The sequence below is a fragment of the Argiope bruennichi genome, chromosome 9, assembly GCF_947563725.1.
Source record: "Argiope bruennichi chromosome 9, qqArgBrue1.1, whole genome shotgun sequence".
In the NCBI taxonomy this organism is placed as follows: Eukaryota; Metazoa; Arthropoda; class Arachnida; order Araneae; family Araneidae; genus Argiope; species Argiope bruennichi.
Genome location: NC_079159.1, coordinates 75,066,645 through 75,093,078, shown reverse-complemented (window position 1 = coordinate 75,093,078; position 26,434 = coordinate 75,066,645). Strand labels below are relative to the sequence as shown.

The window sequence follows — 26,434 nt, the reverse complement described above, 5'->3', positions numbered from 1 at the left end:
TTAAATAAAATTTTAAGAAAATAAAAACTTCTCAGACAAATGTTTTTAAAAAATAATTTTTAAGAATTTAAAATATTTACAAAAATTATTAAATAATCTAATACTCACCCATAAGTTTCAAAGTTACCTGCTACTTATAGTTACCTAGATTTTTTTTTTTTTTTAAAGTTTAATCATACACAGCCGAGATTAAATTATAAGAGAATTGAGAATGCTGCTTTTATCTAATGTGTCTACTTATAATTTTTCGTTTTTCATATTCTACAGCAGAGCTATATTATTTACAATAGGGGGGAAAAAGAGAAGACTATTTCCATCTCAATCTCAGCAGAAACATTTGGGCTAAAATTGATTGCTATATTTTCTTTTTAAATGAAAGATGGGAAAAAATCTATAAGAAGCATATTAAAAGCCTAAGCCCTTTCAACATTCCCTACCTTAAAATTACAGATAATATAATCAATATCCATACTATTTATTATGGATCTAACAAACGAATAATTTTTAAAAATCTTAAGCACTGTTAATATAGGTATATATATATACAGTAGACTCCCGATTATCCGCGGGCGGGTTATCCGCGCCTGCCGCACTAAGTTTGTTTTTGCTTCCAAGCAAAGAGAAAATGCTTCCAAAGCAAGAAGCAAACACAAATGACTGATTTCTTCAGAAAGGTGTAGTTTTACAGTTATGCTTTTGCAATTACATAATACAATACAGTATTAAAACAGTACATATGTATTCATTTTTCTGCGTATCCTTGACGCCTCTCGTAAGTACAAAGCACTTTTCTGTTTTCATTCACAAAATGCATTTTAGGTTAGTTTTGAGTGATATACTAAAATATTAAGCGTTAGTTAAACATTTCCTGCTGTTTATTTTACGTTTTATTGTACATAAAACGATTTTTCAAAGTTGGAATGACTGTTTTCTCTTTTGCTATACCCATTTTTAGCTTTTTTCGGATTATCCGCGATTTTTGTTATCCGCGGCGGCCGCGCCACCCAATTCCGCGGATAATCGAGAGTGTACTGTATACTCTTTGTTTTTCTTTGGAACCCCCCCTCCCCCATTGATTTCAATGAACACAGTAAAGAAGGAAAACACAACAACAACATATCAGATACATTAATTTTATTTTCATCTATGATGCGAGAATCGTTCAGACAACTACATGGCTTTACATTCTACACCAATGAAAAATTTCATACATTAAAATTAAAATATTGTAGTTTTCTTTTAACACTTTTATTATTTTCTTTTTGTATTTATCTCTTCTTCCGATATGGAGTTTGTATGTTTATTATATGATGTAGCTTGCTTGTCAACAGTCTCACAGGAAGAGAGTAACAAATATACACATTAATATTTGATGAACGCTTACATGTCTTCATACAAACCAAAATTCGTAAAAAGAAACATGTCTGGTGTGGGAGCCATTGCTTGCAAGATTAAATGCTATTTCAAAAAGTCAATCTACATCATATAATTTTCAGGACACACAGATAATCACCTAGAAGGGGAGAATAAAAATTGGAGTACAATTCGTTAACAGGAAAAACAATTATTAAAAGATAATTAACTAAAAAAATATCCAAATTAATACATACTTTTAAATATATGCATATCAATTTTTTTAATATTAAATTAAGTATTAAATTTATACTTGTATTGGCTTTGAAATACTTATTAAATTGCGTGTGTACTAACAACAGCTTATTTCTGCCCATTTACATCAAAATTTATAAACAATGATACTGAATTTTAAAACTGCTACCCACTGACCTCAAACTGACTTCTGCACTTTTCATGAAATAAATAACTGTAAAACTCTAAAATTACACACACACACACAAAAAAAAACACTGCATTACAATTTTTTTTTTTTTTAAGTACTCAATAATTATTTTCAGCTATAAATGTTTCAATTAGTATATTCTATTGAACAACTTTCTTCTATATATTCTATCATATATATTCGCCCTCCCCCTATATATATTATGAACTGTACTAAAATGAGATCATAACATTCTGTTCCTCCATAAATACTAAAAGATTAAGAAATAAAAACTTGAAATTTTTTAAATTAAAAACTCCAGTTTACATACTTTAACCAATACTTAAGGTTTTCATGCAAATTTCCAATTAAAAAAATAAAGGAGACTTTTAAATTATGGCTTTAAATTAGAATCAGATTTTCTAAATGATAATAAATCTCAGGTCTTTAAAATCATACATAAATCTAAAAAAATTTTTAATTGCATAATCACTCAAATAAAAATTAGATATACAGGTAATTAGTTGAAATTACTTCTATCGAACTTACCACCAAATACTTGTAAAACATTTATTTTAAAAATAATAAAACAGACATAAAATTTTAGGGAAAAAACATCAAACATCTATATAGAATATCAAAGCATAACAAAATGAAAAAAACAATAACTAAAGAAAAATAAAAACCATGAAAAAACTTCAAGCACAGGATATTTATTTTGAAAAAACGGCAGGCAGAGAGTTCAAAAGGTAAGGGAATAAAGTAAGTGCAAGAAGCCATTGCAGTTGGTGATGTAATGAAGTTTAAGTTTTTAATCAAGAGAAAAAGCAAAGCGTTTCTTGTTTTTCTTTTATTTTCTAGGCAGACTGGCAATGGTTACTTTCACTTCTTTAAAAGCCAAACTACTCAAAACTATTAAATGAACACAGAATGACATTTCAACTCCCTGCCTGACAATGTAAATGATTTTAGAAATAAATATTATGATGAATATCAGGCAGGTGAATTCAAATGAGTTCTTAATGTGACTGCTGCTTATTTTTCCAGCCAGGTAATCATAACTACGGTAAAACCTTGTAAGAGAAAGAAACCTAACCAGAAGACAATTTGGGGGAAATTTTGATATCATGCGCTTGAAGTGCGAATTTACCTGTGCGTGGTGGGTTTCGAATCTCCCCGAGCATAGGGAGTGGCAGCTTGTTTAGGTTGCTCATCGCGTCTTCTGATAGGGCTACGTGGCAAGAAAGTGACAGAGTCAAAAGACGGATTTTCAACTGATTTTGGTTAAATAATAAACATTTTTTTTATCTGTGCTCTTTTATGGCCTACTATTTAAATGGCCAAATTTATTGAATTCAATTCATCAACAGTACTAAGTTTACAGTAAAACCTTGATTATCAAAGCAAATTAAAATAACTTTGTCCGTGTGTGTTACAAGATGAGAGCTAAGAGCGTCGAATTTGCGTACCGGTGAAATTATTATCGTCATTTTCTCCATTGTATCACAACAGAAGTAAAAGTTAAGGGGGTTCCCGTTATTTAAATTTTAAATGGAATCTCAAGAGATTAGATAAATTAAAATAAAATCCTAATATACAGAATCCAAGTCTATTGAAAGATAAAACAAAATAAAAAAAAAGATTAAATAAAAAGGATAATCGAGGTTATACTGCAAAATTACTAAATAACAAGTAAATGTGCTACTTTAAAATAGAAAACAGAATGGCAAGGTTTTACAGTAGTAAAATTTTTCTCTCATTTTTTTTTTTCTTTTCTTTTTTTTTCCTTTCATATTTTTGCTTCTGTTAATGAAGCTTCAACTGCTACAACAGCTCAGAAGAAAGCAACTTGCACTTAAATTCAGGAAAAAAATTGCACCAAGTCACAACTATCAGAATGATGATTTATGAAGATGAAAAGAATATAAAAGGAAAAAGTGAAATTACCTTTAATTACCTTTTCTTATTCTGGTGCTCAATTGGTGGCATGGCCACCAAATAATTTAGTACTTAACAAGTAGTAATTACAAATAGATGATATGATCGCAGACAATTACACTTCTACATCTACTGCACAAAGGGAAGAGTGCATGCTTTAAAAACTTAACATGCATAAAAATAAAATAAGTAAATTCACAGACACACAGAAAATTATATAGAAGAATATTTAATTTTCATTTTGAAGATAAGAAAAACTTACCCAAATCCCTGCCCATAATACTGTCCATATGGATACTGCATGCCTTGCATGAACTGCCCGGCCTGCATTTGTGGATAGCCTTGAGGATACCAATATCCCATTTGTTGGTAAGGATAAGTATATTGTGCTGCTATATTTTGGAAAGTTTCTTGATTGTCCTACAAATAAAGAAGAAAAAAAAATTCCCCCATGGTCAATATAAAATTACTTAGCCTCCTTATAAAATAAATTAAGCTACGAAAAATAAACATTTTCATAGAAGATTAAAAATAGTTAGCTGCTTTTTTATTCTTGGGAAGAAAGTACTTTTAGTGTAGTTTCTGCATTTTTTTAGCAGTAAAAAATTTTTATAACAAAGAAAAAAATTATTTTTTTTTTAAATCCAAAACAACATAATTTTTAAATAATTATTATATTTAATTACCATTTATTTCTTCTATAGCTCATTAAAAATAGAAAGGGCGATTACATTTTATAACTTTTGCATCAGAAGAAATGCTTGAACTGATCACATTTTAAAGATCATCCAAAAGTCGTGAAAATTTAGAAATGAAATAAATGAATATAAAAAAAATTACTTACAACTTGTTGTTGTTGTTGGTTATTTGGATCTCCAGCTTCTTTACCCCAAGAACACTTCACAGTCTGTCCATTTATTTCTGTGTTGTGGGTGGCCACTATGGCATGGGTAGCAGCCTCTTTTGTGCTGAATCTATTGAAACAAACAAGAACATTGCACTTTTATAAATTTCTTCCCTTTCATTAGCTATAATGATTTAGTATTCAATTTTAATTAATTAGGATTTAAATGTTTATAAAGAGTTGATTAACATTCAATTTTTCCTTCAAAAAAATAAAGTGACAAGAGTAAACTTTTATATTTACATTGGAAATGGGGGAATAAACACCACACAAATAAAGAAATATTAAAGTAAGTATTTCTAATTTAAATATTTTTAATTTGGAAATTTTATTTTTAATGTAATTAGAAAATAAAAAGTTATTCTCCTAATACTTACCGTATAAAAGCATAACCTTTATCTTTAAAAACCCTAATTTCTTGTATTACTCCAAATGCACTAAATGTTTTTTGCATTAAATCATCTAAAAAAAAAAGAAATAGAACAAGTTCAGACATTTGCACAAAATAAAATCTCTATATTTTTTTTAAATAAATACAATAATAATAAGTACCTGTTAATCCTTGAGCTATTCCTCCACAATATACAGTACAATTTGTTGGGCTTGACTGATTATATATTTCATCAAAAGAGAGAGGTTTGGCAGAAGCTACAAAAAATTAAATGCATACATGAATGTTACACCATTTTTTGCCTAGCAAATTTAATATTAAACCGAATTTACCGTCATGCAAAATGCAGACTAAATTAAAATTGTTTAAGAAATATTAATAATTATTAAACAATTAAATACTAAAAAAAAGTAGAAAATCATTAATTTTAAAACATAAGTTTTTCCAGGTGCATGAAATTAAAACATATCAGTAAAAATCCTGAACATCAGTAATAATTTAAGATTAAAATTTTTAAAAATTGATGATAAAAAACACTTACATTCATTTTGAGATCTATTTGCAGGGGGCTTTCTCGTTGCCCAATTTGTTCGAATAGCCCTACTTCCTAACCACTGACCGTTCATAGTTGCTATGGCATTTTCAGCCTCCTGGAAAAAATAAAAGCATTCCAATTTTCTATTAATTTCAGATCCACTAATATATATAACTTTAAACAGATAGCGACTATTTTTAAAATTCTTATTTTATATATATTTTTTTAATTTATTGTACTCAAATCTATATTACACACATTTATATAAATATTAGTATAGAAAATTATAACTATCAGAGAAGGGTTTACAATAGAATTTAATTTTTAGTGAAGACAGAGGCAAGATGATATAGAAACCGCATTCAGAATAGCAAAGGAGAAAAAAAAAAATGATATAGCATTTTAAATTTCTACACATAAATAACCATAAGATCTAATTTTACAGCATAATAAACAAAAATGCACATAATACAACATAAAATAATTTCAGATTTTGCCAATTTCTACCCAAGTTATTTGCAATATTTTCTGCTACAAATGAAATTTAATTGTTCATTATACAATTATTTCAAATTCTAGATACCAATACTAAAAATAATTTTGAGACCGATTGCAAATAACTTTTATTAGTCATGGTCTAGAATACCATGGACTAAATTACAAGTGAAATGGCTATTTTACTTTTAACTATATAGCTGCAAGCTTGATTGCTGGCTGCTTCCCTTATAACACGTACCACTTTTTTAACAAATGAAACAAACCCATAGCCTTTAGACTTGAGCGTCTGAGGATCTCGTACTACTCGACAGTCCCTGGGAAAAGAGAATTGCATTCAAAATATGATATAAATAAATAAGCCAGCAAATTTTGCATTTTTTAAAACAATAGCAGAACAAACACTTACGAAATTTCCCCAAAAGGTGCAAAGGCCTCTCGTAATTGTGTTGTCTCGATTTCTGGACTAAGGTCTCCAACAAAAATGTGATGATGTTCTAAAAATGCAAGATAAAATATTTTCTTTACGAAATTATGTCTCAGTTGCTTTAAATCCTATTACTTAAGAAAAATGTTTAAACATAAAAATCATCCCATTACTGACGAAGAAACAGATTACATATAGTTAGACAAACACCAATTTTGTTAAAAAACTAAATTACGATTAAATGCTTATGAAAATCCAAATTTAAAAAAAAATATTTCAACTATGTTAGTAATTAAAATAGAACTAAAGTAAATACTAATATTTATTATCATTTATATTATGTGCTTGCTTTTGATATCTACAATTATATTAAGCTTTTTATAAAGACAGTCACAGAAATGTAGATAAAATATAGTAGCAATAATGTTCAAAATCCTATTCAATTTTTTTTTTCTTTTTTTTTGTCACCTCAAAAAAAAATTTATTGCTATAGTACCATATATATATAGTTTTTCCTGTTCCTTTTTTGGTTTTAGTCTGAATAAGAAACAATTTTTAGTTGCAATTCCGAAACTATTTCGTTTTGTTTTCAAAATATATCTTACTTTAGATTGGTTATATATATTACTGGTTAACCTAAAAAGGCCTTATTCCTCACATTTTATTAATTTTTACCTGCTCATTTCCCACTGTTACAAAATGAAGAATTTTTAGTTTTAATTCTACTATAATAAATAATGAATAAAACATATAGACTCATAAATGATTTCTTTCTTGGAACTTAAAACACAAATTTGGAATCTTAAAGATATATTCAATAATGGAATTTATCAAACAGCTCCATTGTCTCTACCTAACTGTATAAAGACAATGCAAAACAAATGCAATTATTAAAAAAATAATTAAAAGTATTTCCAAAACCTTTCTTTCCTAACACAAACGACCTATATTAGCACTTAAACCCCCCCCCCCTGCAGCAATAGCTCAAAAGTATGTTCTTATAACTATAAGCTTTTTTTTATTTTTCCTTTGTAATAACAATAAAAAAAAATCCCTTCACAGTTGACAAATTATATTTCATAGTAAGAAAGTCGAAATTCACTAGTATTAATACAATACCACTAAAGAATTAAAAGCAAAAAACATATAAAAATGCAACAAACTATCGGAAGGATTAACTAATTATCTAACTAATTTAAATAAATTAGTTGAATCTTAATCAGGAATATAAGTCATAATGAAACTCATACAACTAAGTAAATAAAAAATGGAAATAATCAGCATTACTGCCAGCCAGTTTCCATATCCCCAATCATTCATTCTTAATTAGATTTATAAGCATACTTTGAGGAATTAAAATCATCCTCCGAGTGTGAGCAGGTTAAGCACTTTTAAAATATACTAGCCAACCACAGAGTACTATTCTCCTCCTATTTAAATGCATGGAAAATAAACATTTTAATGAACAGGTGATCTTTATATATTCCAAAATTAACTACGAAATAGAGAGTTATGGGTGAGAAAATAAAATCCTTTCTATCATTAGATTTCATGTGCTTGTTACAGTAATGAATTATTATTTTTTTTAACTTCTAAAGATCTAAACAATTTTATATTAGGCCCTATGAAGATTTTTAATGGAAACATTTAATTGGCACAAGCCCCCCACCCATCTTACACTTTTAGTTACTTTTTTTGCCTGCACAAGTAAATTATTGCAACTGCAAACTACCTTTTATCATACAAACTGTAAGTAAAAAAGAATAGCCCCGAACGTCTAAGCCATTTGGTCTATTATGAAATCAAGATTAGTTAAACAATTTGCAGCTACAAAGAGCAGGAAACTAACTTTCCATTTTAATTAAAGAAAAAAAAATTAACTATCTTACAAACAAATTAAAAGACCACATCAAATACAGAATTTTAAATTAATGCCATAATATTTTGAATATTCAAATTATGCAAGTTTTTTATACCCTTTTTAAAAGTAACAATTTTAAATGTTTGCATAATATTTACACAAAGAAAATAATAAAAATAAAATTCAATTAGTTATTAGAAATCCTTAATTCCACAGCCTCGTTTTATTATTATTATTTTTTAACTTGAAATAATTTAACAAGGTTTGGAAACAAAAATTCTCATGTTTACTTTCTCTGAAAGTAATGGGAGGGGGGGGGGGGAGAGGAGAATATCTAAATTACTAAACAGTTCCTATCATTTAATCATTTTAAATATCTTGCAGATTTTGAACGGCAATAATATTCACTTAATTTAAATGAACTGTTGTTCTTTCATATCAATAGCTTGAAGTTAAATCTCATGCAATCAGCATTACTTAAATATCATCAGAGATTCATTAAAGGCAACCAAGCGCGAGGCATTTGAAGGTATAAAGATTCGCATAAAGTATTAACCCCCTCAGATGACCACTTAATTTACCGGGGACATTGATTGTATTTAATTTCAGTTAAACTGTTTAGATATAATTTCATGTCTCTGATTCCATTAAATTGTCAGGGAGTGGGTCGTCTTAAAGGTCGTCTAATTTAATGCCTGATGTCTTTCGTGTGTTCTATTTATTTTGTGTATGAACCTTTCGAATGGAGACTAATCCCATAACATCAGAGTGCTACTAAAAACATAAATGTGCTATATATCTAATTTCTTAAATTTCGTAATACTGCAACTTTTTTTTTTTTTAATCCTAGCGTAAACTACACACAATCCTTCTTATTTAGCTTCCACCAATAGGAGAAAATCACACAATATTTGATGAACCAATAAAAATGGGATTTAATTTCAAGACATTGCTGAAAATCAAAAAAGAAGGAAAGAAAAAAAAAATGCCAATTTTAAGAATAAATTGCTCAACTATTAAATTAGTATCAGCCCATTCCATAAGTATCCGTTCAAAAAAAATTTTCCTAATTTCTTTCAATTTTTTTTTTTTTTTAAATTTGTAAGAGATGTAGCTAATTTTTGTGGAATAACATTTTTAGAAGCAATTGCAGAAAAATACTAATTTAATTTTTCAATTCAATTTTTAGTTATTTAGTTTAATTAGCCAATTCAATTTAATTTTTAGTTAAAATTTCATTAAAAAAATTGCTCTCATCCTCCCAAAGTATATATAAGCCTAATTTGGTAGGTATAAGTCAAAGGGTCTGGCTTGGTAGAGTGCTAACACACATATTAAACTTTATTATTAATAAAAATATATGGATACCATTTTCGTTAATATATAAATTGAATTTCTGTCAGCTGCACATTTCCTATCAATACTGACTGCAATTGAAGGTTAGATGAATGGATTAGTATTTCAAAAATCTATGTTGCAAATTTATAGAGAATTGCAAGATAACTATCAGATATCCCAATGATGCAGATAGATTAAAAATAAATGGACACATATTTAAGTAATTCCTTGTACATGTGAATTTTTGTTACTATGAATAAAAAAATATTAAATATAAAACTGAAATGCAATCTTTCAAATGAAGTTGATTGTCCTCATTAATTTTTCAAACCTCAAATATACAGCACACCTCCACCCTCAACTTATAGTTTTTAAGAAGCCATGTTAGAAAAAGGATGACATCCCATCTCCTTTCTAAAACTTTGTTATCTTAAAACGCAACAAATGGCCTTTATCTATATCTCTTTAACAAACTGGAACCAATTGAATCCGTATTTCCCTTTTCCATTTTGAATAAATATTATACACATTTTTTAGTAATTAAAAAATAAATATGCAAAGAAATAAGCATTTCATTGTACTTTTATAGATTATTGCAAACCAAACTCTTAAAAATTAAGTACACTAGATCGAAAGCACTACAATTTCTTTTCTAGCTTCTTTTATAATTATTACTTACTTTGACAAATATCCCAAATAAATACAGCGTTCAAAATTCATATTGCAAAGAACTTTTGATTTCAATTAAATTAATATCTATTTGTAAATATATTCCATTAAGGGAGAAGTAATAATTTCATTGTAAGCTTTTAAAAAGTTAGCAAAATAAAAGAACAAATTTCAACAACACTTGAAAATTTTAATCAAATCTACATGATGTACATATAAATTAAGAAGCTAACTTCATACTTAAAATTAATATTATTCATAAAGAAATTCTTATATTAAAATTAAATATGCTCAACATTTTCGTGCACAGGAAATGCTTGTAACTGCTCAAACAAAGTCTCATAAACTAATAAAAACCTGTACTACTTTATTTATACTTGTTTATGTCATTCTATATTAAGGAAAAAGGGCTCAAAATATAATCTTAACTCTTCTTTTCTATATTAGCTTTATGAATGAGGTGGTACTACACAAAAAAGTGGAACAAACCATAAATTATCTCTAATTAATGCAAAAGCATAAAGGAATGGAAAAAATATTTTCTTTCCATGCCAGAGATGATCAAAAAATTTTTTTTTATCTCCCTTAAATTTTATAAATGCTACTGTCTAATATAAGTATTTTTTTTTTTTTTTTTACAATATGATGCCTACCTCAGATTAATATAAATTATGGATTAATTCATTCTGGTTTTTAATACCCTGAATATTTCCTATAAAAATTTATCATTTCCAATTGTTAAATTCCGATTTATTAAAGGTAGATTTTATTTTAGAAAAATAAATAATTGAGCATCACACTTCTCATCTAACTAAAAGCTATCTTAGATCACAACAATCTAAATATACTTACTACTTGTATCTTGTTTTGGAGTGTTGCTAGGCGATGTTGCCCAATTTACCTTCATTTCCTGGAAAAAAGTGAGATTATGTTACAAACATTCTCAAAAATATTTCTCTTTTTCTTTTCTTTTACTTATATTTTTTCAAACTAAGACACTTAATTCTCAATGTTATCTTTAAACAACACAAAGCTTAATTCCTTATTCTATAATCCATTAGTACAAACACATAGTACACATTGATGAATCTATACTTACCATTAAAAAATATAACATATTTAAAAAAAATCAAAGTGCAGTTCACACTAGCACAGAAATCTTGTATACTGGTTATAAAATTTCACATTTGAATAATCATTTTATTCCCAACATAATTGAAATCAATATTATATATGCATGAAAATGACTCATAATGTCGAGATATTTATTATAAAAAACAGAATCTTAAAAATTGAGACACCAAAAGAGCAAATGGGAGATCAAAAAGTTTAAGTTTTTAAGTACATTAGTACTTACATGCAGAAAAATAATTCAGAAAAAAAAAAAAATCAAAATTTTCTAGTTTGCTTCAAAACTGAATTATTTCAATTCACAATCATTATTTCAATTAAAAGGTTGCTTTTTCAATGTAACAATTATTTTCCAAGTTTTTTTAAAAAATCATTACATAAAAGAATTATTTTACTTGATTAAGTTTCAGAATGCCTTAAAATCAAAATACTATTAATCATTTCATTATTACTATTACATTTTAAATCGGTATATAAAATCATAAATTCACAAAGGGCGAAAAATCATGTCCAGTTACTTGATAATGGCAATGAATCACACAGTGAAAACTAACTTAATAATTTATAAATCTACAATAATTAAAGTAGCAAGTACGTAGTTGGGTTCCTTCACACTTCAATATATTAAAGCAATCAAGTCTGATTTGCATTTGAAACTTTTTTGATTTAAATATTAAAAGAAAAACTTTTTTAAATATTTAGAATTGCAAATGTAGGAATAAAAGAGCAATTTGCTGGCATAGAACTGCACTTTGAGTATTTAAGAAAACAACAAACATGAATATATAATTAAATATCAGTTTGTTAGTCTCCTGCACATCTCCATAAGATACTTACCACGTCCCAAAAAATATGGTTTTCTTTCAATTCACATGCTGCATTCGCAGCAAAAACAGTAGACCACCACAGTCCTTAACCCAAAGTAAATTTAATATCAGAAGAAATAGATGTTCCAACTATTAATCAAAGCCCATAAAACCTAATATTGATTAGGTTTAACTAAATTTTGGAAACCTTTTCCTTTCTTAGTTTCTTTTATATCCAAATATTAAAATAAAAGAAATAGCGCCAAAAGGAAGATTGAAAAGAAATCAAACCTGTATCTGTAGCAAAAGAAGCTTTCAGCTGGGACTGATGCCTGTGGACAGCAGAGCGCTGAAACATACTGAGAGAATAACTCAGCTAAAACATGTTTGCAATGCAAATGGTACCATTTCCAAATGAGCATTTTAATAAAGATTTTTAAATGTTCATATATAATTTAATAACCCACACGTTATCAAAATTGAAAAAGGAAAAACAAAATCGATTTTTTTTTTTCTTTCTTTGGTATTATTTTCTAAAACAGCAAGCTACTTAATAAAAAACAAGGGAAGCAAAACAGCACTGCTTATCGTACAAATTTCTTAAAAATGTAAAAATCAAAGAGGAATGAGTAAAAAAAGTTTTGAAAAGGATGCATTTAAGCCTTACGTTTTGAAATCTATAAACTGGTTAATCCCAATAAATGGACGTGGCCATCGTATTTCTTCCTGAAAGGAAGAGGTTACCATTAGTGAATTTAAATTCTCAATTCTACTCATAACTAGTCGAAAACAAATGAAAGAGAAGATACGGAGGACCCCTTTTACTTACCATATCCTCAGAATTTAGCCTACTCCCTAAACATTCAAGAAATTATTTACAGCAGAAAAAGAAAAGGAAAGCAAGTTAAGCTCAGAGAGATATATTAATTCTGTCAGTATTTAAAAATGTTCAACCCCATTCTCATGCTGTACCACAGAGTCCCCCAAAAAATAATGCCAACAGATAAAAGTTAATAGGAATGTGGTTAAATATTTTCATAAAGAAAATGTGACAGATAAACTAAAATAATTTGGATATTATTTAAGCAAACTGCCACAAAACCAAAAAATAAAGTGTTTTAAGTAAAAACAATGATAAGACAGGGTTTTTAACAACTACAATAATTAAAATTTACATAAATGAATGAGGGAGGGGGGTTGTAATTCTCACAATAAAACGAATCGTTAAAAAAGATCTTAATAATCATTATCTATAAGATCAATAGCTTCAGCTAAATTATATTTTTAATTAAAGAATCTAATTAATAATCTTAACATAGCTTCATCCAACTTAAATTTATTAAAGAAATTATATTAAATAAAATCGCATGCAGATACAAATAATATTTTAACAAATATAATTAGAAGATATTTCAAAAATTATATCTACAAATAATTAAGATGAAAATATTAAATAAGCATTTACATTTTGATATTCATGAATATTTAAAGCGCATATCGCAAATCCTACGTACAAAGTTTTAAAGTACAACAGGTAAGTAAATTAAGATAAAAAACAAACTATATAATTTTTTAAACTAAATTATTTACGGTACCCGTCTCTATCAATTCACTGATTATTAAAATATATCAAGACAAATTGTTAAGTTTATAACGAAAGCACAATTCATAACGCGATAGTTTACAGTATTGGCCAAACTTATAATTTTTATTTTTTTTATTTTTGGAAAGAAACGTATAACGTAACGCATTTTGAAGGAATTTAAAACGCATACAATTTATATCAATTATTTAAAAAAAAAATCGAACATCATAGAACGTTATAATGTTTTGCACAATCATACACAAACCGATACAGCTTCAGCGACTACGAACGCGGATGTTGATTTAATTTCGAAGACAAGGGCAGACGATATGAAATTCAAATTAAGTAATGGTATTTGTAGTTGAATCTAGTTGCTGCTAGTTACTGCAAAGAAGCTACAAATCTGCTTGATCTTTATAAAACCGATTTAAATCTGACGTGCAAAAAAAAAAAAAAAAAAAAAAAAAAATCGCTGAATTTCTATTTACTTTGATGCAAACTAAAAAACAGGAACTTCCGAATAATGCAATAAAAGGTTTTAAAAAAATGACCATAAGAACATTTACGAATGCCCGAGTAATTTATATAAAATGCTCACTTAATAAGCAAGTCTTTCACGCCAAGACAAGGAAGAAGTCTTGTCGTCACAGCAAGCAAATGAGTTTTATAATTGAAAGTATAAAAGCAGCAATCATCTGATAATCCACGATTCTATCTTTTCCTTTACTGCACACAATGATTATCAAAGATTGTCTAAAAACAATGTCTGAAGCCAACAGCGATTCAAAACATTTCTACCACTAATATCTTTTCCGATTCAAATGGGTATTATAACTAGCAGCTGAATTTAATTATTTTAAACGCATATCCAATGTTTAAAAGAGGAAAAGACAAAATTGTTCTACCTATTGGCTTTAAAGAATATGCGGAATAGCTAACGAATTTCGACGTTTAGGAAATTCAAACAACGAAAATGCACTGTAATGTAAACGAAATGCTTTTCAAATGCACTGTAAAGTTCGGAGTCGGAAATTTTTTTATTCAGAGCAACCAATCATAAATTATCTTTGACAAATGCTTTAATATATATTTCCACAAAGAGAAAACATTATTAGAAAATTGTTGAACTTTACTTCCCCACGATGCTAAGAACGAAAAAAAAAAAAAAAAAGTAATAAATAAAAGAAATTTCGCACAAATTCTATATAGTGCATTGATTTCCAAAAATTAATGCCGTGCTTTTATTGCACTGAGTTCTTTCATAAGTACCTCTCCTCATGAAATTAAACCAATCATCGCCACAAATACGCCATTCGAATTCGACTTCAGAATCCTTTGCGCATATCGGATGAATTATTGTAATAACGCGCATTAAGAATACTTTTATACGAATCATTCTCATTTACTTATTCGTATAAGCAACAAATAGCGGGATTTGTGTACATTGTTTCAAAATTCAACGCAGAATTGCAATTATGATTTAATGCTCAAGCGATGAATTGTTCTTCTAGATCGTTGCAGATGATTACGAACAGAGATAGGGAGACGAATGTAAAATGTCACACTTTATTAAAAACTCGAGTGCGAATCTTCAGACGACTTTAATACTTTTAAGTGTATACTTCGCAAAAAAAAAAATTCCAAAAACAATCCAGTAATAAATTCCAGTCGATCGTGAAACCTCAAAGAGGAAAAGCAATATACATAGAAAATTAATATGAAAAGCAGCCTTTCATAAAATTTAATGTGTAATATACATGTAAGGCAACACTTGATGAAATAAAGATAATTAAGAGTTGTTTGATATTCGCGCACTATCATTTTTACGGCATAATGAAATTAATTACAACTCCGATTTTAAAAAAAGCAAATTCATGGCTATTAGAATTAAAATTTGGATTAACCGCTGCATGTTACAATAACCAATTCTATTTAACAAATGTTAAGTTGATACCGGTCAACAAACGATATATTTGATTATCCCAAAACTTAGAATTGTCAATGTCCTGTAGCTGCTGATTCAGAAAATTTCATTCATTTCATTTTTTAAAAAGACTTCGTGTAATCGCATATTTAGAAATGTACCATTAGATTAAAATAAGTCAACAATCAAAGCAACATTTTGGTAAAAAATATGAATGGGTGATATTGTATATATGCTTTAAACTATATTTCAATCTTATTGGTGGAACTTGCTACAGGTACCTATGACTTATTTCTTTGTCTTTTTTAAGTATTTTTTGGCTTACATTATGTAATATAAACTTCCATTTTTTTTTAATTGTGAGTAACAGATAGGATATTATATCCGTATTCAAACTGCTTTCAACTCAAACAAATATCCAGCGACTATCTTGAAAACTACGTGACATTGAACTACTACACTATGACATTGCAACGTTCGAAACGTAGGCCAGATTCTCATAAAAATGAGTCTTCAGTTATTATAATGTTGTTAACGAAGTATTTTTCTTAATATCGTTCTTTAATTTCGTTAATCTGTACTACAGTTCATATGCATCCCATCAAAATCTTTACAAAAAAATAAAAATAACATAAACAAGCTTCGTCTTATCAACTGTATTATAGTTTTCGATATTTCACTTTCATTATTTCCTATGCAAACTTTATGGTTAACATACGCGCATAAAAATAAATTCAGATTTTTACCCTCCATTATTTCCACCATATGAATAATGCCACACTGACCATTCAAGTATTATGGAAAAAAATGAATTAAGTGATCGGCACGAAATATATAAACTCCCCCCCCCTAATAAAATAAGTTCGATCATAAAATTATTTGCCTCAGTTCAGTACAGCATATATTCGTACAAAACAAGGTTCGATTCCATATAAAATATGCTTCTTTTCAAATGTGAAAACTTAATTGTAATTTTTTTTAATTAAGTAAATGCAAACAAATCCTAGATAACCATAAAGTATGCGTAGCTGTTTAAGAGAAGAGAAAGAGTAAAAGAATCGTTAAAGATAAATAATTCCTCTTATATTGCTGCCTCTAGTCTAGGTCAATAACAAAATATATGGTATTTTGAATAAAATGTGCGCTTCGTTTTTGTCGTGTCCTCTTTTTCCCAAGATCCAACAGAATAATTTAAAGAAAATCTTTGTTTCGATTTCTGCATTCAACTGAATGACGAAATTCACTAAAAATGACTCGTACACCAAAGAAAGGACTACAAAGAATCTGAAGCAATTGCTTAAAACCATAATTGATATTTCTTTGTATTTAAACACAAGAGTGGTTTTAAAAAATAAATTTGATAACGAATATTGATGAAACACACTTAAGAGTAAAAAGCATATGCTAACTTTTTCCAAAATCGCCGCACCAATAGCCAAGAGGAGAGAGAGCCATATTAGTGGGGGGATGCTTAGAGGATTTCGAGAAGTCGAAGATTAAATGAAAGAAAAATAAAAAGTCCAAGCAGTATTGATGGGGCTTTTGGGTAGTGTCACGGGTCTCGGGGAAGAGGAAAAAATATTTCTCCGACAGCTAATTGCTTCGGTTACGCTCGGTTTGCTTGCATCTGATGCCAGTGACAGATCAATTTTCTTGTCAGTTAGTTACAGGCGTGCTCTTATCTGATTAAGCCAACAATTACGGAGCGGCAGAGAGCGTTGCTCCATTAGTTTTATCATTTAGGCGGAAGGGCTCGCTGCCAATTGGGATCGACGAGGGTCTGGAAACAAAGGACAAGGAAAGAAACATTTCTTCGCCGGTAATGAGCTGTACAAGTTTGCAGAGCGCCGCCGCCTCTCGAAATGAGAAAACTCTCCAATTACGGTTAAACAGTTTCCGAATACACGTATCAAAATATTTTTATGCATGATGGATCCGACTTTCAATTTTCTTCAATGAACGATATGCAAAAAAAGATTCTCATTCTTTTTCAGATTTGCTATTTAGAAATAAACCTTCCAATCAAGCTTTTTTAAAAAAGAAAGTGTAAAGAACGGATAACACATTTTCAATGACGTGGAGGCAATATACATAATCAATTCATATCAACGTTAATAGGTGTGAAACTTGGGAGTAGTGAAAAGAATTACATTCAAATTTCAGGGATGGAAAACAAGGAAGTCAAGAACAAACACCCATTCGTTTGATCACATTTCACTTCAACATCGCATTAAATTCAAGCAATATTGCAAGGCATCATCCGACTGATAAGTTATTTGCAATAATTATTTAACCCCTATAATTACAGCTATTATGACAACTAGAATGAAAAGTAAATAATATATCTATTAAGTAAATCTTTCTTAGAGGATTTACAGATGTATAGATATCAGTAATGAATGTATATAACATATCATTAAAAAAACCTTAAGCGACTTTTTAAAAAATAATTTAAGAGTAGAAAGTCATATGAAATTTATATGAAAAAATGAAGGCACAACTTATATATTTCATTTAATCTTCGACAATTTTAAATATATCAGTATCATTTCAATTGGTACAATTTCCAATTTAATAGTTAAATGCCACGAAAGTGAAAAACCCATTTTTAATGTAAATACTGAGAAAGATGTATTTAAAAAGACAGAATTCTAACGTGACTCCAATACGCTCCTCGGGGATATGGGTGAAAAAAAATATTTTCGGAACATAGGTGCAAAAACGTTCTTTCAACAGCACAAACACAGGAGGACGGACAGAGCCGGAAAGAGAACTGACCAATCAAATCTGTGTATCTCGAGGAGAGCAACCGAACAAAAGAAGAAGAAAAAAGAAAAAAGAATCGCCTGAGGAATTATCGCCATTAATCAGAGAGACCCACTTCGTTTTTCTTACTTTACTTTTTCCTAAGACCAAGACAAATAAGAAACCCCAGAAGACAAACCGTCGCTGCAGCAAGAAGCCCCTTCCATTTACAGGCGATTAGACGCGGAGAAACGAGGACGCATAAATGTATGAAGATGAACGCATCAGAAGAAAAATGAAAAGTTTCTGCTGCAAGACCATTCCAGGTGAGGAAAGACCTCACTTGCAATTCTATCAGCGCCCCGGCTCCCTGGGGCGGAGAAGAACAGTTTCTGGAGGAAAGAGGAGAGTGTGTCCCTTAGGAAAGTACTTGACCGTATCAAAAATTTACAGCAGCACAGGGAGGCAGAGTTCGCTTTATCTACCGCACAGATCCCCCGCCGTAACTTAATGGCGATCTTATGACGGCGGCCCGGAGAAATGACGGTGCATCTCGGCTCACTCCAGGGCCCCGGGGGACACACATTTACGGCGAGTTTTTGGGGATGGCGGCCAATCTGGAGCACGAGATTCGATGAAAGAACCGTGCCCCGAGAAGCAGTTTGGCTTGAAAGTAGAGTGGAAAATGGCATTTGTTTCCAAGAACTGCAATTGGAGGAGAAAGAAGAAAATGCATCTCACACGCGCTTTTGCTTAAATCTTAACTGAGGCGGGAACAGTCGACTGATTATATAGGAATGATCAGAAGAATTATGGATGTGCAGAAGTTAAATAGAAGCAGATTCCTTTGAGAAAAACATGCCAGTTAGAATTCCTCCTCACAGATATTTCTATAGTTTAAAAGCAACAACTGTATTTCAGTCAAACAGTTTTAAGGCATAACACAAAAATTGTCGGCATCGTTTATTCATGTATAAGTACCGCGCGCTAACCAATTGCGCCACTGGGGACTCGTTTATTCATGTAACAGATATTTTGATTAATAATCATTAGAATGTTTCCCATATTCAATATAATAATATGAAAGATTAAAGAGAAAAAAAAGCCCGTAAGAATCGAAAATATTTAATCAGTTAACACGTTCAACGTATATACATGTCACTCTAAATCTATATTTTGGAGCAGTTGACAAGTCTGCATGTTATGTAAAGTAATTACCATTCGATACAAAAACATAAAATTTCAGTTACATGTAACACAAATGTCATTTAGTATTATGTTTTCTTTATAATACCAGTAAGTCTGCTTTCAATTAAAAAAAAACAACCAAGTTAAATTCTTTGATATAGCAGGGGCTTTTTTTCTTCGTACAATGTATTGCTTTTTACAAATAAGTTAATTATTCCCCTTAAAGCATGGAATATTTCCTGTAATTCACATGTTTATAGGGATTTCCTTGTACTTTATTTCTATATCTGATAACGACAGCAAGATAAATAAAACGCACGAATTGTGAAAGTCTTTATCATTCTAATGTTTAAATAATTACCACTATTATTACTAGAATCGAGAATTATTCATCGGAACAATCGCATACAATTATTGGATGGTTATTATAAGCTCAGATGCTAGTACCAAATGGTTCCTCCAGCTAAAAATGTAGACAACCGCGTTGACATTTCATCACATATTATCTAGCTGTATCGAATCCTCTAAATAATTAGATGACACCCATCTTAAATATAGAGGAGAGATATCAGAGAAAAGGTAATTTAAATAGACTGATGATTCGAATAACAGGCACGAGTAGTGGCGGTGAACATTTTAAAACATTCCAACTAGGAATTCTACTTTATATATTATGCCGATTTCTAAAACTGCAAATCGACATAATACATTACAATGTAAAAAGATGACAATCATTATGAAAGATAAAATATACACCAATTTTTTAAATACAACACATTTTTATCCTATAATGAACACGCCATCATTTTTGTTGTTGTTGTAGTTTTTCCTTGAACAGGATTAAAAACTTGGGAAATTGTGATATGCTGAATCGCGGAACTTGTTTAGCTGCCTCGTTTAATTTTCCGCTTTGCCTATTTTGCATCTAATAAAATTAATATCACGCTTATTTTGAACTTTAACGGAATTTATGTCCTAAAAAAATGCTCATCACTTTACTATTTTCACCAAAAGCGAACATTTTTACAATGATAGCATTTATTGTTCCAAGACAAGAATGCAGAAAATTTTGTTACGCCTTATTGAAAGTATCCTTCTTAAACATATTACTTTTTTTTTCACTCTTTTTCATCGATGAAATTTATAAAAAATTTCCCAAAAAGTCAAACTAATGGTTATAAGGAATTTTTTCATATATTTGGCTTAAATCTTCGGCCTGAACGTTTTATTATTCCAAAAATTTTGATATTACTATACATATCATTCTATTCACAGTTTTTACTTACTAATTATACATTATTAATTACTTAAGATTACAAGTTGTTATAGAAATGCCGGAACTATTATTATCTTCTTAAAAAAACTGCAAACCACATAAATTTTACACGTTGTTAACATGTTTTGTTAATTATCCTATTATAACCCAACAGAGAAAAATTAGATACGAGATAAATTTAATCAGTTAAAATTCTTAAAATTCATTATATGTCGAAGTTTTAAGGAACAAAACATTTCTCCTTTTGCATTAACAGAGATGTTTATTCTTATTAAAGATTTAATAAAACAAATCCTGTTAATTAGATCAAAATTACCAAGCTTATATGGTTATTTATAATATAATTAGGTTTATTGATTCAACAAATATATGAATATTTTTAAAATTTACTTCTTTCTAAATTTCTGAAAATTCTACTCTTGGAACGATCAGATCATAATTTTATCAGATCTGATTCAACGGATAGAACGCAAGAAACTAGGATGAGAAAATAAATGTTCAATATTTTGTAACTTGATTTTTAACTTTTACATTCTTCTTAACAAATTAACAAATTTTGAGGGAAAAGAAAGAAGAATCACAATACGAAAACCGTCTATAATTCTTCAAGTCAGCAATTCATCACATAAAAGAATTTTCCACAACACATTGAAATTTTAAAACTCGGGGTATAAACCTTAAAATCTAATGCGCATTTTTTAAAACCATGGAAACTACAGCCAGATTCCCCCCCCCCTTAAAACCTCTTTTCAAGTTGGCAGGAAAAGCACAAATATTCAAAATTTAGAGTGTTTTAACATATTACCCAAAACCATCTGAAAATTTTATCTGAAGAGCATCATTTTTTAGTTTTGTGATTCCACTCTACAATTATTAATCGGATTAATGGAAACAACTAAAGGTTGGTAGCTGTTACACAGATGATTGGTTTGAGCAAACAGAATAGCATGAAACATTCAACCCTTTGCATTCAGATGGTGACTCTCACTCACCATTCAAGACGGTGAATCATTTTGATGTTTTATTTATTTAATTTTAATTGTTAAAAATACCTGCAGAGTAGTAAGAAGGGGCAAATTAATTAAACGGGAGAAGTCAACTTAAAACAATTATATTTATTTTTCGAAGAAATAAACAAATTTTTTGAATTAAGTGAATAAGCATCGAATTATTTTTCCAAATGCAAAGGTTAAGTGCGACGAGTAACAAAACAGTTTTTTTTTTTCTGGTTCTGCAATAAACTGGTATGATTAAAACCATTATTTTTTACACCGGAAACTAAAGAAAACACATTCCATAAATTAAAAAGAAAAGCCCGACTTTCTTAACTCCACACATCTCAAGGAAATATGAAGAAATTTCTTTAAACTAAGAATGAATAAATCGTTTGAAGTTTAGAGCGGGAATTCGAAAAGCAATTGTTTCTTTTGTTTCTTCCAAAAATAAAAAGATGAAGGAACAAAAAACCTGATTACACCTATCATGTTTCAAATAAAATAACAGTTGAAACAAGAAAACACCAATAATTGCTATTTCCCCTTTTCTGTGCATATGGCGTAAAGAAATCGCCGATTTGAAGTATAATTAACAAAAACCAGGAGTACAAAAAAACGTAATGTTAGCTTTGACTTAAAGAATGTAATGCTCTTTCTCTCTCTCTTAGTAAAAACAAGGAGAGCAAGAGAGTGATTCTGGATTGAATTAATTCCTGGCAGATTAAAACAATATCTTTTGCAGTAATCAATGCCAAAAAATAGATAATATTAATGCAACAATTTGATTTCTTCCCCCACCCCTACTACTGCAAACTGCAGAGATTTGCAAAAGATATTAGTAGATTTGCAAGTTCATAAAATAATTAATTCATGTAATTTAAACGGCCAAAATCACTAATGGCATTAAAATTCAAAACAAAGTACGGAGAGAAATAAAAACTGAATAACCCCTGAAGTGGAAAAAATGGAAAAAAGCATTCAAAATCTCAATTTCTCTTTTCCAGTCTAACAGCATTAAAAAAAATGTTATCCTGACAATGCACGAAGAATGTGCAAACGGATGAAATAAAACATCTCCCAAGAAGGATGAAATTTCCCTTTCGTTCGAGAGGGACGGAAACAAATTCTCGCCGTCAAAACCGTCTGTCCCGATGACAAACCCGGTTTGTGGTTTTTCCTCGGTCAGAAAGTGTGCGCAGGCGCCAGTGCCTCCTCAACTTCCTGGGATTTTTTTCCCCCTATGAAAAAGATCGATAGGACTACTCAAAAAATTCCTCTGCCTGGGCTAGAAAGGGGTCGAAAGAATCGAATTGCGACTTCTTACAGTTACTCACTGCAGTACTGATCAATTCTAATGCAATAGATGGATTTTCCAGCAATGCACCCCTATAAACGGAGATTTCTCGATTTAGAAGGGAACTTAAGCAGTAGAATACAAAATGAAAAATATCTACTGCCTCTCAAAAATGCTTGCAAATGAACACATATTCGCAAAATATAAAAAAGAGCATTCTGTAAAAAACAAAATAACAATTAAAGAAAATAGCCTTTTCACAACTATCGATTATAATAAAATGTAAAATCAAAATAGTAGACGGAAATCTAATCTTGTCTTGTAACAGGGAATACAACAATACTATCAAAAAATTAATAGAATCTGAAAAAAAAAAAAAAAAATGGAAATTTGGTTTTACTTTCATTTTAGTTGGGCATACGAATACAAAGGAAAAAGGAACCGTCACAATAGAAAATGATATCAACATAGAAGTAAGATAAACAGATTACGGATGCTGAATTACCCTTTCCCCGAAACAAAATAGATAGCATAGGACAAAATACATGTTATCAAGGAATTTTGAAAGCAGCAAAGTAATACACTGAAACATCTAAAAAAAAAAAAAAAAAAAATGACAAACAAGAAGTTCCAAAATATTTGTTACAGAACAATGAGATTATATGTAAAGAGGATTTATCTTATTATCCAATTTCTTTCAATATCATTAGGATAAAATACTGGAAGTTATTCTGTAAAATTCAGTACCTTTGAGATAAATTCAATAAAGAATGTGGAGATTGTGAAGGAATCGCATATAAATCGTTTGAAAAGATTTTTAAAAATTTCTAGGTCTGTCTTTCAAGACACAATTTTCTAAGCAAAACACATCAATCGACGAATGGGCTAAGAAATTAATTTTTAATTGCATCCTAAAAAATCAAACGCTTTGAAAAATTTCACGATTACACAGAAACTATAATTTTATTAAAAATATAGAATTTGAATAAAAAAAATCAATTAATGAATGTAGTTATATTTAGTCATTCATTATATTTGACTAAAGACAGATGAATTATATATAATAGCAGGCATTCTTTAAAATTTTTACATCATAAACATCGTGATACATCGGTAATTTAGCGGTAATTTTGTATTCAGTAATTTTGCTATAAGCAATATGATATATAAAAGACAAACAAATCTTCAAAACAAGAAAAGCTTATTTCGCTCATAAATGTTATGTTTCAAAGTAGTTTTAGTTTCGTGAAAATATTGATGTCATAAAGTGGTGAAAATTAACAAACAATTAACAAACCAAATTATTTTAATTGAAAGGTAGTTAATGTTTGATATAGTACCTGTCATTTTTGACAAAAGTAAATTTATTCTCACTTGGATCTCCATCCGTGAACAATTGAATAAATAATGTAAAATTTTAACACTACCAACCGATTCCAGATTACTCAAACTTAAATGTTTCATGCGTAACGTCAAAAGTGTCGTAGTAAGAAGTATAAGAAATGTGGATACGCTTTTCTTCATTATGGAAATTAACCCTTTAAAACTACAACACCCTTGGATGTTCTTCAGTCAGTCAAGAGTCTTAACTTAAAGGAACTAGTAGAATGCGAATGCAAACCGAATTTCAAATTTTCTGCCAAATTAAACTATCCGAGTGAATAGTGAATTCCCTTAAAGAAATTCAGAAACATGCTGCACAAATACAAGTCAAGATAGTATCGTCTGTGATACTCGCCAGACATGGAATAGCAGACTAAACAAAACTTCAACAGACTATTCATCATAATGGCCATTTCCGCATTACACTTTCATATACAAACCGTTAATGGCTTTCAATAATTCTTTTAAGATATGTTTAATAAATGAATAATGGTCCATATACTTTTTAATAGTTTATTTGATATTTAAATGAAAACATCTTTATTATGTTAAACTTTGATGAACTACACTTTTAAGAATACAGGAAACTACGCTACAAATGTTTAGATTTCTTTCTTTTTTTCCCCAACTTGATTTAACGAATTGTCTACTACTGTTATTTTTGGGAGAAATTTTTGGTCCAAATGTTGTTTTTTTTCTGTTATAAATTACCAATGCAATTTAAAGCACAATGATGAAGATGTTACACATCCATTAACAGACTGTTCCACCGATTCACTCGATTACTTTACTGCCTTACAATAAAATAAATACCATTTGAACGATAAAACTACAAAATGATAAGCAATTCCCTACAATAACAGTTTTTTTTAAAAAAACTATTAAATTTTAAGAAATAATTTTAAAGTTTGAAATCAACACATCATTTTCTCACTGAGACTTAAAACGTTATTTCGAAATCAAAGAAAATTCATTTTTTTAAAGTGAAACGTTTAAAAAAAACACACAAGAATTTTTTCATAAACCTTATAACTAAAATCTGAATATTTGAAAGAAAAAACTTAACGAAAGTCATACAATCACTGCTCCGAATAAAATGCATTACAGTATGTAAGGAGATCAATACCCCCCCCCCCCAATAGATATTTTATTCAAAGAAAAACGCTGCATTAATACCTGCTGAAACTAAAGAAAATATTCTTCAGGAGAAAAGAAGAATTTTGACACTGAGCAATATTTAGTGACTTTAAAGCCCAAAAAATATATTTGCACATGTTCGTTTCAACACACAAAATAATATGAACAATTCATACAAAAAAAAAAAAAGAGCCATTTCTTTATCAATTTGTTCCAATTCAAAATTGAAATCTAAGATATAAGTTTCAATGCGACATTTTCAAGTGAAATATGTTAGCTCAATACTATTTTTTATATTGTGAAACACCATAATGCGTATACGAACATCGAAACCTCGAAATTAATTTTAAGGCAAATATTATTTTAACAATTGTCAAACTGACATTTTGTTAAATGTTATATCAGTGTTAACATGTAATGCTTCCTCACCCATAAAAATACAATGACTAAAAAAAATCAGCCGTTATAATAATACCAACTTCACAAAATCGCATTTACTGACTTTTATAATTAATTTATCAAAGTTTCTCATATATTTTGAACACTCATTCCATTTGAGAAGGCGGTTTTAAAAATAAGTTATTTTAGATATATACATAAAGATTTTCTTTAAAAATTGCATGCCAATCTTGTTA

The 26,434-nt window shown here is 29.2% G+C and overlaps 1 protein-coding gene across 3 annotated transcripts in view; it reads right to left on the bottom strand.

The window, feature by feature from the left end:
- Positions 1–1,119: 1,119 nt before the first annotated feature.
- The window catches only part of LOC129985282 (nucleolysin TIAR-like), a 77,505-nt gene continuing 52,190 nt past the window's right edge, over positions 1,120–26,434 (bottom strand). For 2 of the 3 annotated variants that reach the window (XM_056095257.1, XM_056095255.1), the window contains 10 exons: positions 11,188–11,245; positions 6,450–6,537; positions 6,282–6,357; positions 5,552–5,660; positions 5,172–5,267; positions 4,997–5,081; positions 4,560–4,689; positions 3,978–4,135; positions 2,928–3,008; positions 1,120–1,513 (listed from right to left, as the gene is read on the bottom strand). In XM_056095257.1, coding sequence (XP_055951232.1) covers positions 1,510–1,513; positions 2,928–3,008; positions 3,978–4,135; positions 4,560–4,689; positions 4,997–5,081; positions 5,172–5,267; positions 5,552–5,660; positions 6,282–6,357; positions 6,450–6,537; positions 11,188–11,245 — 885 coding nt within the window. In that variant the 3' untranslated portion in view covers positions 1,120–1,509. The remainder of the gene's footprint in view (positions 1,514–2,927; positions 3,009–3,977; positions 4,136–4,559; positions 4,690–4,996; positions 5,082–5,171; positions 5,268–5,551; positions 5,661–6,281; positions 6,358–6,449; positions 6,538–11,187; positions 11,246–26,434) is intronic. The other variant, XM_056095256.1, reaches the window with a different exon arrangement.